The 13,858-nt window shown below is 42.7% G+C and overlaps 1 protein-coding gene across 1 annotated transcript in view; it reads right to left on the reverse strand.

Annotated features, from left to right (window-relative positions):
• Positions 1 to 10,606: 10,606 nt before the first annotated feature.
• LOC123129586 (far upstream element-binding protein 3-like) overlaps positions 10,607 to 13,858 on the reverse strand; it is a 32,017-nt gene continuing 28,765 nt past the window's right edge. Inside the window, exons 2-5 of the mRNA XM_044549693.1 lie at positions 12,123 to 12,143; positions 11,450 to 11,635; positions 11,266 to 11,361; positions 10,607 to 10,699 (exon numbers count right to left, since the gene is read on the reverse strand). Coding sequence (XP_044405628.1) covers positions 10,607 to 10,699; positions 11,266 to 11,361; positions 11,450 to 11,635; positions 12,123 to 12,143 — 396 coding nt within the window. The remainder of the gene's footprint in view (positions 10,700 to 11,265; positions 11,362 to 11,449; positions 11,636 to 12,122; positions 12,144 to 13,858) is intronic.

The following is a 13,858-nucleotide window of genomic DNA, read 5'->3' on the forward strand; positions in this document are numbered from 1 at the left end:
GGAGACGTGTCTTGGTCATGTCTACATTGTTCTCGAACCCGTAGGGTCCGCACACTTAAGGTTTCGATGACAGTTATATTATGAGTTTATGAGTTTTGATGTACGAAAGGAGTTCAGAGTCCCGGATGAGATCGGGGACATGAGGATGAGTCTCAAAATGGTCGAGACGTAAAGATCGATATATTGGATGACTATATTCGGACATCGGAAAGGTTCCGAGTGATTTGTGTATTTTTCGGAGTACCGGAGATTTACGGGAATTCGCCGGGGAGTATATGGGCCTTATTGGGCCATACGGGAATAGAGGAGAGAGGCCAAAAGGAAGGAGGCGCGCCCCCCCCTCTGGTCCGAATTGGACAAGGGGTGCAGCCCCCTTTTCCTTATTCCTCTCCCCCTCTTTCCTTCTCTCCTACCCCAACAAGGGAAGGAGGAGTCCTACTCCCGGTGGGAGTAGGACTCCCCCCTTGGCGCGCCCTCCTCCTAGGCCGGCCACCTCCCCCCTTGCTCCTTTATATACGGGGGCAGGGGGGCACCCCATAGACACAACAATTGATCATTGATCTCTTAGCCGTGTGCGGTGCCCCCTTCCACCATAATCCTCGATAATATTGTAGCGGTGCTTAGGCGAAGCCCTGCGACGGTAGAACATGAAGATCGTCACCATGTCATCATGCTGACGGAACTCTTCCCCGACATTCTGCTGGATTGGAGTCCGGGGATCGTCATCGAGCTGAATGTGTGCTAGAACTCGGAGGTGCCGTAGTTTCGGTGCTTGATCGGTCGGGCCGTGAAGACGTACGACTACATCAACCGCGTTGTGCTAACGCTTCCGGTTTCGGTCTACGAGGGTACATAGACAACACTCTCCTCTCTTGTTGCTATGCATCACCATAATCTTGCGTGTGCGTAGGAAATTTTTGAAATTACTACGTTCCCCAATAGTGGCATCCGAGTCTGGTTTTATGCGTTGATGTAATATGCACGAGTAGAACACAAATGAGTTGTGGGCGATATAAGTCATACTGCTTACCAACATGTCACACTTTGGTTCGGCGGTATTGTTGGATGAAGCGGCCCGGACCGACATTACGCGTACGCTTATGCGAGACTAGTTTTACCGACGTGCTATGCACACAGGTGACTAGCGGGTGTCAGTTTCTCCAACTTTAGTTGAATCAAGTGTGGCTACGCCCAGTCCTTGAGAAGGTTAAAACAACACCAACTTGACAAACTATCGTTGTGGTTTTGATGCGTAGGTAAGAATGGTTCTTGCTAAGCCCGTAGCAGCCACATAAAACTTGCAACAACAAAGTAGAGGACGTCTAACTTGTTTTTGCAGGGCATGTTGTGATGTGATATGGTCAAAACGTGATGAGATATAAGTTGTTGTATAAGATGATCATGTTTTGTTGAAGTTATCGGCAACTAGCAGAAGCCTTATGGCTGTCTCTTTATTGCATAAGATGCAAGCGCCAAATAATTGCTTTACTTTATCGCTATGCGATAGCAATAGTTGCAAGAGCAATAGTTGGCGAGACGACCATGTGACGACACATTGATATAGATCAAGATGATGGAGATCATGGTGTCATGCCGGTGACGATGGAAATCATGACGATGTTTTGGAGATGGAGATCAAAGGCACAAGATGATGATGGCCATATCATGTCACATATTTTGATTGCATGTGATGTTTATCTTTTATACATCTTATTTTGCTTAGTTCGACGGTAGCTTTATAAGATGATCTCTCACTAATTATCAAGGTACAAGTGTTCTCCCTGAGTATGCACCGTTGTGAAAGTTCTTCGTGCTGAGACACCACGTGATGATCGGGTGTGATAGGCTCTACGTTCAAATACAACGGGTGCAAAATAGTTGCACACGCGGAATACTCAGGTTAAACTTGACGAGCCTAGAATATAACAGATATGGCCTCGGAACACGGAGACCGAAAGGTCGAGCGTGAATCATATAATAGATATGATCAACATAGTGATTTTCACCATTGAAACTACTTCATCTCACGTGATGACCGGACATGGTTTAGTTGATTTGGATCACGTGATCACTTAGAGGATTAGAGGGATGTCTATCTAAGTGGGAGTTCTTAAGTAATATGATTAATTGAACTTTAATTTATCATGAACTTAGTCCTGGTAGTATTAGCATATCTATGTTGTAGATCAATTGCTCGCGATATTGCTCCCCGTTTAATTTTTTATATATTCCTAGAGAAAACTATGTTGAAAAATGTTAGTAGCAATGATGCAAATTGGATCCGTGATCTGAGGATTAACCTCATTGCTGCAAAGAAGAATTATGTCCTTGATGCACCACTAGGTGACAGACCTATTGCAGGAGCATATGCGGACGTTATGAACGTTTGGCTAGCTCAATATGATGACTACTTGATAGTTTAGTGCATCATGCTTAACGACTTAACGTTTTGAACGTCATGGACCATATGAGATGTTCCAGGAGTTGAAGTTAATATTTCAAGCAAATACCCGAGTTGAGAGATATGAAGTCTCCAACAAGTTCTATAGCTAAAAGATGGAGGAGAATAGCTCAAGCAGTGAGCATGTGCTCAGATTGTCTGGGTACTACAATCGCTTGAATCAAGTGGGAGTTAATCTTCCAGATAAGATAGTGATTGACAGAATTCTCTAGTCACCATCACCAAGTTAGTAGAACTTCGTGATGAACTATAATATGCAAGGGATAACGGAAACGATTCCCAAGCTCTTTGTGATGCTGAAATAAATGAAGGTAGAAATCAAGAAAAGCATCAAGTGTTGATGGTAAAACCACTAGTTTCAAGTAAAGGGACAAAGGGAAGAAGAAGGGGAACTTCAAGAAGAACGGTAGACAAGTTGCTGCTCAAGTGAAAAAACCCAAGTCTGGACCTAAGCCTGAAACTGAGTGCTTGTACTGCAAAGGGACTAGTCGTTGGAAGCGGAACTACCCCAAGTAATTGGCGGATAAGAAGGATGACAAAGTGAACATAGGTATATTTGATATACATGTTATTGATGTGTACTTTACTAGTGTTTATAGCAACCCCTCGGTATTTGATACTGGTTCAGTTGCTAAGAGTAGTAACTCGAAATGGGAGTTGCAAAATAAACAGAGACTAGTTAAGGGTGAAGTGATGATGTGTGTTGGAAGTGGTTCCAAGATTGATATGATCATCATCGCACACTCCCTATACTTTCGGGATTAGTGTTGAACCTAAATAAATGTTATTTGGTGTTTGCGTTGAGCATAAATATGATTGGATCATGTTTATTGCAATACAGTTATTCATGTAAGTTAGAGAATAATTGTTGTTCTATTTACATGAATAAAACCTTCTATGGTCATACACCCAATGAAAATGGTTTGTTGGATCTCGATCGTGGTGATACACATTTTCATAATATTGAAGCCGAAAGATGCAAAGTTAATAATGATAGTGCAACTTATTTGTGGCACTGCCGTTTAGGTCATATTGGTGTAAAGCGCACGAAGAAAATCCACGCTGATGGGCTTCTGGAATCACTTGATTATGAATCAGTTGATGCTTGCGAACCATGCCTCATGGGCAAGATCAATAAGACTCCGTTCTCCAGAACAATGGAGCAAGCAACAGATTTGTTGGAAATCATACATACTGATGTATGTGGTCAGATGAATATTGAGGCTCACAGCAGGTATTCTGATCTTCACAGATGATTTGAGCAGATATGAGTATATCTACTTAATGAAACACAAGTCTGAAACATTTGAAAAGTTCAAAGAATTTCAGAGTGAAGTGGAGAATCATCGTAACAAAAATAAGAGTTTCTATGATATGATCGTAGAAGTAAAATATTTGAGTTACGAGTTTGGCCTTCAGTTAAAACAATGTGAAATAGTTTCACTACTCACGCCACCTGGAACACCACAGCGTAATGGTGTGTCCGAACATATAACCGTACTTTATTAGATATGGTGCAATCTATGATGTCTCTTACCGATTTACCACTATGGCTTTGGGGTTATGCATTAGAGACATCTACATTCACATCAAATAGGGCACCATCTAAATCCGTTGAGACGACACCGTATGAATTATGGTTTTGCAAGAAACCTATGTTGTCGTTTCTTAAAGTTTGAGGTTGCAATGCTTATGTGAAAAAGTTTCAACCTGATAAACTCAAACCCAAATCGGAGAAGTGCATCTTCATAGGATACCCAAAAGAAAATGTTGGGTACACCTTCTATCACTAATCTGAAGGCAAGTTATTCATTGCTGAGAATGGATCCTTTCTAGAGAAGGAGTTTCTCTCGAAAGAAGTGAGTGGGAGAAAAGTAGAACTTGATGAGGTAACTATACCTGCTCCCTTATTGGAAAGTAGTTCATCACAGAAATCTGTTCCTGTGACTACTACACCAATTAGTGAGGAAGCTAATGATGATGATCATGTAACTTCAGATCAAGTTACTACTGAACCTCATAGGTAAACCAGAGTGAGATCCTCACCAGAGTGGTACGGTAATCCTGTTCTGGAGGTCATGTTACTTGACCATGGCGAGCCTACGAACTATGAGGAAGTGATGATGAGCCCAGATTCCGCGAAATGGCTTGAGGCCATGAAATCTGAGATGAGATCCATGTATGAGAGCAAAGTATGGACTTTGATTGACTTTCCCAATGATCGACGAGCCATTGAGATTAAATGGATCTTCAAGAGGAAGACGGACGCAGATAGTAGTGTTACCATCTACAAAGCTAGAATTGTGGCAAAAAGGTTTTCGACAAGTTCAAGGTGTTGACTACGATGAGAGTTTCTCAGTCGTATCTATGCTTAAGTCTGTCTGAATCATGTTAGCAATTACCGCATTTTATGAAATCTGGCAAATGGATAAACAAAACTACATTCCTTAATGGATTTATTAAAGAAGAGTTGTATATGATGCAACCAGAAGGTTTTGTCAATCCTAAAGGTACTAACAAAATATGCAAGCTCTAGCGATCCATCTATGGACTGGTGCAAGCATCTCGAAGTTGGAATATACGCTTTGATAAGTTAATCAAAGCATATAGTTTTATACAGACTTGCGGTGAAGCCTGTATTTACAAGAAAGTGAGTGGGAGCACTACAACGTTTCTGATAAGTATATGTGTATGACATATTGTTGATCGGAAATAATGTGGAATTATTCTGCAAAGCATAAATGAGTGTTTGAAAGGAGTTTTTCAAAGAAAGACCTCGGTGAAGCTGCTTACATATTGAGCATCAAGATCTATAGAGATAGATCAAGACGCTTGATAAGTTTTCAATGAGTACATACCTTGAAAAGTTTTTGCAGTAGTTCAAAATGGAACAGTCAAAGAAAGAGTTCTTGCCTGTGTTACAAGGTGTGAAATTGAGTAAGACTCAAAGCCCGACCACGGCAGAAGATAGAGAGAGAATGAAAGTCATTCCCTATGCCTCAGCCATAGGTTCTATAAAGTATGCCATGCTGTGTACCAGACCTATTGTATACCCTGCCCTAAGTTTGGCAAGGGAGTACAATAGTGATCTAGGAGTAGATCACTGGACATTGGTCAAAATTATCCTTAGTGGAATAAGGATATGTTTCCCGATTATGGAGGTGACAAAAGGTTCGTCGTAAAGGGTTACGTCGATGCAAATTTTGACACTGATCCAGATGACTCTAAATCTCAATCTAGATACATATTGAAAGTGGGAGAAATTAGCTAGAGTATCTCTGTGCAGAGCATTGTTGACATAGAAATTTGCAAAATACTTACGAATCTGAATGTGGCACACCCGTTGACTAAAATTCTCTCACAAGCAAAACATGATCACACCTTAGTACTATTTGGGTGTTAATCACATAGCGATGTGAACTAGATTATTGACTCTAGTAAACCCTTTGGATGTTGGTCACATGTCGATGTGAACTATGGGTGTTAATCACATGGTGATGTGAACTATTGATGTTAAATCACATGGCGATGTGAACTAGATTATTGACTCTAGTGCAAGTGGGAGATTGAAGGAAATATGCCCTAGAGGCAATAATAAAGTTATTATATATTTCCTTATATCATAATAAATGTTTATTATTCATGCTAGAATTGTATTAACCGGAAACCTAATACATGTGTGAATACATAGACAAACAGAGTGTCACTAGTATGCCTCTACTTGACTAGCTCGTTGATTAAAGATGGTTATGTTTCCTAACCATAGACATGAGTTGTCATTTGATTAACGGGATCACATCATTAGGAGAATGATGTGATTGACTTGACCCATTCCGTTAGCATAGCACTTGATCGTTTAGTTTGTTGCTATTACTTTCTTCATGACTTATACATGTTCCTATGACTATGAGATTATGCAACTCCCGTTTACTAGAGGAACACTTTGTGTTCTACCAAACATCACAACGTAACTGGGTGATTATAAAGGTGCTCTACAGGTGTCTCCGAAGGTACTTGTTGGGTTGGCGTATTTCGAGATTAGGATTTGTCACTCCGATTGTTGGAGAGATATCTCTGGGCCCTCTCGGTAATGCACATCACCTAAAGCCTTACAAGCATTGCAACTAATGAGTTAGTTGCGAGATGATGTATTACGGAACGAGTAAAGAGACTTGCCGGTAACGAGATTGAACTAGGTATTGAGATACCGACGATCGAATCTCGGGCAAGTAACATACCGATGACAAAGGGAACAACGTATGTTGTTATGCGGTTTGACCGATAAAGATCTTCGTAGAATATGTGGGAGCCAATATGAGCATCCAGGTTCCGCTATTGGTTATTGACCGGAGACGTGTCTCGGTCATGTCTACATTGTTCTCGGACCCGTAGGGTCCGCACACTTAAGGTTTCGATGACAGTTATATTATGAGTTTATGAGTTTTGATGTACCGAAGGAGTTCGGAGTCCTGGATGAGATCAGGGGCATGATGAGGAGTCTCGAAATGGTCGAGACGTAAAGATCGATATATTGGATGACTATATTCGGACATCGGAAAGGTTCTGAGTGATTCGGGTATTTTTCGGAGTACCGGAGAGTTACGGGAATTCGCCGGGGAGTATATGGGCCTTATTGGGCCATACGGGAATAGAGGAGAGAGGCCAAAAGGAAGGAGGCGCGCGCCCCCCTCTGGTCCGAATTGGACAAGGGGTGCAGCCCCCTTTTCCTTGTTCCTCTCCCCCTCTTACCTTCTCTCCTACTCCAACAAGGGAAGGAGGAGTCCTACTCCCAGTGGGAGTAGGACTCCCCCCTTGGCGCGCCCTTCTCCTAGGCCGGCCGCCTCCCCCCTTGCTCCTTTATATACGGGGGCAGGGGGGCACCCCATATACACAACAATTGATCATTGATCTCTTAGCCGTGTGCGGTGCCCCCTTCCACCATAATCCTCGATAATATCGTAGCGGTGCTTGCGAAGCCCTGCGACGATAGAACATCAAGATCGTCACCACGCTGTCATGCTGACAGAACTCTCCCCCGACATTCTGCTGGATCGGAGTTTGGGGATCGTCATCGAGCAGAACGTGTGCTAGAACTCGGAGGTGTCGTAGTTTCGGTGCTTGATCGGTCGGGCCGTGAAGACGTACGACTACATCAACCGCGTTGTGCTAACGCTTCCGCTTTCGGTCTACGAGGGTACGTAGACAACACTCTCCTCTCTTGTTGCTATGCATCACCATGATCTTGCGTGTGCGTAGGAAATTTTTGAAATTACTACGTTCCCCAACAACAAGGACCCCAACACACCTCTGTCTGAGCTGAACCTCACTCCTGGTCAAAGTCATGTGCTGACTCACTTCATTGATGAGGAAAAATGGAAATTTGAACGGGGAAGGAGGGTGAAGAAAGCGCACTACAAGAAAGATCTCTTTCTGAAGCAAAACGTTCTGAAGCTTTCACCTAAAGAACTTGTTGCTCTTCAATCTGAGATCAAGCAACTAAGTGATGAATTTGATTGCTACTATGCTGACTGGCTTGGTGCCAAAGTCAGATTTGTCAAGATAACTGAGAAGTTAACTTCCAATGTTACAGCCGCAACGCAACAAAAACAAAATCCTCAGGCTGAGGCATCTGCTCAGCCTACTGAAGGGCATGCCAGCACCACTGATGAAAATCAGGCTGCTGAAGATACTCACAGTACCAGGGCTGATGACTACATTTCAACCGCTGAAGAAATTGCCAGGGCAACCACTAGTGTTGCGCCTGAAGAAAATGATGAAGTCAGGGCAACTGCATCAGTTGTGCCTGAAGTTATTGAACCAAATTCCTCTGCTCCTCCTGCACCTACCCCAACTCCGATCCTTCCATCTGCAGCAGATGTGAAGAAGAACAGGGTTGCAGAGTGTGCAACTATGAAGAAAAGGAAGGCATCAACTGCATCAGATTCTTCAGCTCCGAAGAAGATGAAGCCGCTGACCAGCTCGTTTGACAATCCTATTGATGCTATTCTAGTCTCAAGCATGCCATCAAAGGAACTCGTTCCTTTTGATGAAGAATACGTGATCCCAAGCAGATCCGATGAAGACATTCCTTCTGCTGCTTCCTCAGAGTAGTTGGATGAAGAAATTGAAGTGGATGCAATCCCTTCAACCCTAGTTGTTTCATCGCCCATGCCTTAGTTCACTGCTGAAGAGGCCGGTGTTGAGGAAAAGAGTGAAGAAGAAGATGTGGACATTGGGTGCACAACTCTAGTGTTGAATGATGACTTTTGGGAAAGTCAGCACCCCAATTCTCCTCTGTTCACAACCCTTTAACAAATTCCTCAGTCCCCTGTAACCACTAAAGTTCAAATGGGATCTGAAGAACCTCATGCCACACCGTCTGTCCATGAAGAGATTCCAGCCACTAGTGATGAGGAAAATGTTAATGAAGAATTGAAGACTCAGGCTGTCACTGAAGAAGAAGCTGAAATTCCTCAGCCAGTGGATCATGAGAATGTGATTCCTAAGGTGGTGATGTAATTGACAGATACCCCTCAGCCCAAGCCAAAGGATCCCTTCTCGAAGAAGCAGAAATTCAAGGCTGATGACTTCTTCGGCGAGCATGTGTTCTTCACAGACTATAACCCTTATGACCCTGCTCGTCTTAGAAGGAAGCGCTTCTAGACTGCCAACCAAGAAAACTTTTATTCTTCACTGCTTTTCAACAAGGACAAAGTCTTCGACCATGAGCATATTCCTCACATGGACATGGAATCACTGCCTTGCTTCACCCCAGTCCTCAGTGTGCTTCATGATGAAGGACTGCTCAAGTTCTGCACGGATATTTGCGATTGGAATGAAGAGCTCATTCTTCAATTCTATGCAACTTTGCATATCACAGGCGATGCTGACAATGTGAACTCTTGGGTTTTGGACTGGATGACAGAAAACACATATTTCAAAGCACCGGCCTCTGAATTACTTCATGCCCTGCCTGTCAGTCCTCTCCTTGAAGGCGCTCATTGCATCTATCATGAACCTGAACTCACTGCCCATTACATGCAAGTGCTAATGAAGCCTCTGGAGTCAGGTCAAGCTCCAAGGACCAAATTCCTCATGAAGGAATTGCTGTTTGTGCCTAGAACTATCTATCGCATTCTGACGAAGACATTGAGTCGAATCAAAGGCCACGATTCAAATGATGAAGAAGTTGTTGGCATCATGAAGAATCTGCTTTCAATATCATACATGGCATTCTTATCAACTACCATGATTTCTTCATGAGGACTCTGGCAAATGTTGCCCTCTCTCCATCTGATTTGAAGCCTTACGGTCCCTAGATTATGAGATTCCTCAGAACAAGGTCTTCACTCAACTACAAGGCTGATTTTCAGAATCATGTCAGTTACCTGCCCCCAATAGAAGTCCTCAAGCGGACATTTTCCTCATCTGATGAAAAGGGCAAGGCTACTGCTATTATTGATGAAGGCATTCGTCCATTGGATGGTTAGTTTCGCAAAGCTGCATCTTACTCCACCAGTGATGATTTTGCTACTCATGATTCTGCCGCTAATGCATCAAAGCCAAATCCTCAAGCAACAGCTCCCCGGGTGATGACTGACCGTGAGCTTCTTCTTATTCTTCACTAGAAGGTGGATCGAAACCACAAATGGGTTAAGCGTCAGTTTGGTTCTATTCTTCACAACATGACTGCTACACACAATGCAGTGAAGAAAAATCATTACTACCTCCATGAAGTCTTCGGTCGCACCTGGGCTGTTTTGTCACATCTGTATGGTGAAGATGATCTAAAGCGAATGGGTTTCAAGCAGGACTTTGAATGGTCTCAGCTGCCGCCGGCGAAGAAATTCAAGAAGACTAAAGTTCCTTCCTTGGTGGCCAGCTCATATTCTTCATCACGCGAAACCAATGAGCATGAAGAATATAGGGCATATCATAACTAAAGAGAAGAATTCAAAGCAAACAATGGAAAAGATAGGTCAAGTAGGGAAATATAAATCAGGACAAAAACACAGTATGAAGTGCAAAAAAATGTAATCAAACCCACATGATTTAAACACTGGTAAATAACAAATAGCTGCACCAATTAGGAAGTGGCATGAAAAGAGAAAGAAAGCTGACCTCACTGGTGACCTCACTCACAAGCTACTTTGCTATTTCAATTTGCTGTGCAGTACCATCAATATACAATGTTCTTTCAGTTGAAGTATCACCAGGAGGCAAATGCAAAGGAATGACCTGTAAAAGGATTTGTGAGGACAAATGAAATATTACTATTATTATTACTAATGGAAATGATTACAAAATATAAAATACTAATTAACAAGGAGATGCAGGTGTGAAAGGATAATAATAGAATAGAAAGTTATGAAGACAAAAGGAGCATGAGTTCTACTTATAATTGAGCAAACTCAGAACTTGGATTCTAATTTACTTGCTAAATCATAAGAAAGCTGGAAAAGAATGAGCAACAACAGAACACATCATGAAGTGCTAAGTAACTTGCAGCTAGCAAATTTATGTTCAGACTTCACAATAAGAATTTTCACAAACCTGTATACAAGCTTGAGATTTGGCCTACATGGATTTTATAGTCTCACCACCCTTACCAGTAACTAGACCCACCTGAAAGAAGAAAAAAAAATCAGTAAGACATGGAAAGTAATAGGCAAGGTTTTTTACGACCAAAGAAACTGGTCCATGAAGCTGTGAAGCTTACAAGGCACCCTCATTGCTATATTGGGGCGTGGTATGATTTTCAATGTCTGACAAGCAATCCTAGTTCTAGAAAGCAACCAGTTTACCTTATTGTTAGAAATTTGCATTTGGAATTGCTCAGCACCAGGTTGAGCTGCGTTGTACTTCCGATTAGAGATAGTGCCAGATGATCTAGCATCAGCCTGCAGAAGGTCACACGACACGTATGGTTGAATAAATGAATGCCCAACTAAATGTGAAGTCCTGACCATAAAAAAGGTAGCACAATACCTCTGCAAGAACACCAATTATCAACTCCTCAGCTCTGTTTATCTGGTCAGGAGTGCCCGAAAGATCGACTGATCTTGTCTGTGAGCCGGGTTGAACATCCATGTCCCCTGTTACTTGGATCTTTGCCCCTGACTGAGCTTGGAGATACTTTACAGTTTCTCCAGCTTTTCCAATGATAAAACCAACCTAAAAGTCAAAGAACATAAGCAAAAGAACTGCACATCATGCAACCTTCTATCAACTTCATGAATCCAAAAACTAAAAGAGTAAACTACTAAGTAGCATACCCTTCCATTTGGGATATCAATCTTTTTTATTGTACTGCTGTAACACCCACAATACGGTTATATCTCCCACGTGTCAGGGCGTGACTTAGAGGCATAGCCGCATGGTAGGCTTGTCGCAGGAGGGGTAATCTTCACACATCCCATGTACTCAATAAGAAAGGGATAAAGAGTTGGCTTACAATCGCCACTTCACACAATACATAAATAGTCCATACATCATCCAAGGTACAATAAAAGGTCCGACTATGGAACCAAAATAAAGGAAGACAACCCCAATGCTAGATCCTCGATCGTCCCAACTGGGCTCCACTACTAATCATCCGGAAAAGAAACATAGTAACGTCCCGAATCCTCGTCGAACTCCCACTTGAGTTCGGTATCATCACCTGCACTGGTATCCTCAGCACCTGCAAATGTTTGGAAGTATCTGTGAGTCACGAGGACTCAACAATCTCACACCCGCGAGATCAAGACTATTTAAGCTATGGGTAGGAAAAGGGGTCGTGAGATGGAGCTGCAGCAAGCACTAGCATATATGGTGGGTAACTTACGCAAATAAGAGCGAGAAGAGAAGCAACACATGGTCGAGAAGCTATAAGTGATCAAGAAGTGATCCTGAAGCTACTTACGATCAAGCATAACACGAGACCGTGTTCTCTTCCCGGACTCCACCGAAAAGAGACCATCATGGCTACACACGCAGTTGATTCATTTTAATTAAGTTAAGTGTCAAGTTCTCTATAACCGGATATTAACAAATTCCCATCTGCCACATAACTGCGGGCATGGCTCTTGAAAGTTTATACCCTGCAAGGGTGTCCCAACTTAGCCCATCACAAGCTCTCACGGTCAACGAAGGATATTCCTTCTCCCGGGAAGACCCGACCAGTCTCGGAATCCCGGTTACAAGACATTTCGACAATGGTAAAACAAGGCCAGCAAAGCCACCGGTGCCGACAAATCCCGATTGGAGTTGCACGTATCTCATTCTCAGGGCACACCAGATTGGCCAGACGTCAGGTTTGCATAGACCCTGGTTGCCTAGGGGGCGCCGGACATTGCCCAGTTTGGACCAACACTCAGAGGAGCACTGGCCCCGGGGTTTAAAATAAAGATGGCCCGTGAGTCCATGGAACCCAAGGGAAAAAAGGCTTAGGTGGAAAATGTTAAAACCAAGGTTGGGCCTTCCTGGAGGAGTTTTATTCAAAGCGAACTGTCAAGGGGTTCCCATAACACCCAACCGCGTAAGGAACGCAAAATCAAGGAACATAACACCGGTATGACGGAAACTAGGGCGACAAGAGTGGAACAAAACACTAGGCATAAAGCCGAGCCTTCCACCCTTTACCAAGTATATAGATGCATTAAAGTAAATAAGATATAATAATGATATCCCAACAATAATCATGTTCCAACATGGAACAAGCTTCATCTTCATCTTCACCTGCAACTAGCAACGCTATAAGAGGGGCTGAGCAAAAGCGGTAACATAGCCAAACAATGGTTTCTAGGAAAGGTGGGTTAGGGGCTTGACATGGCAATATGGGTGGCATGATATAGCAAGTGGTAGGTAGTGCGACATAGAGATAGAGCGAAACAACAATTTAGAGCAAGCAAACGACATGCTACATGACCATATCATAGCAAACAAAGGCATGGCATGATTCTACTAAATGCATAGATCAAAAGTCCCTTACTGATCATGAGTTTTATTAACAGTTTCAGACTTAGCAGAAAAACAGAGCATGTCATAAACATAATTATGATAGCATCTTTTGCGAGCTCAAACCACTCACCACAAAGCATTTCATGACAGAACAAGCATACCAACAACAAGCTGACATGTTCATGAAGCTAACCATGGCAAGAGCAAGTTCATAGGATGCATGGATCACTAGCAACAACCATGGCAAAATTGATCAACATGTTAACATTCTGCCAGGAACATTTTATAGCAAAAGTAGAGCAAGAACAAGACATGCTAGACAACTCCTAAATTGCAAACAGGGGCATGGATGGTTATAGCATAACCACATGTTCAAAACACCCTTACTGAAGTATCTCAAAATAAGCCTGGATCTCACTGTAGGATCAAGTTTACATGGCATCAAAATAACAGTAG

This window comes from Triticum aestivum, chromosome 6A, assembly GCF_018294505.1.
Source record: "Triticum aestivum cultivar Chinese Spring chromosome 6A, IWGSC CS RefSeq v2.1, whole genome shotgun sequence".
In the NCBI taxonomy this organism is placed as follows: domain Eukaryota; kingdom Viridiplantae; phylum Streptophyta; class Magnoliopsida; order Poales; family Poaceae; genus Triticum; species Triticum aestivum.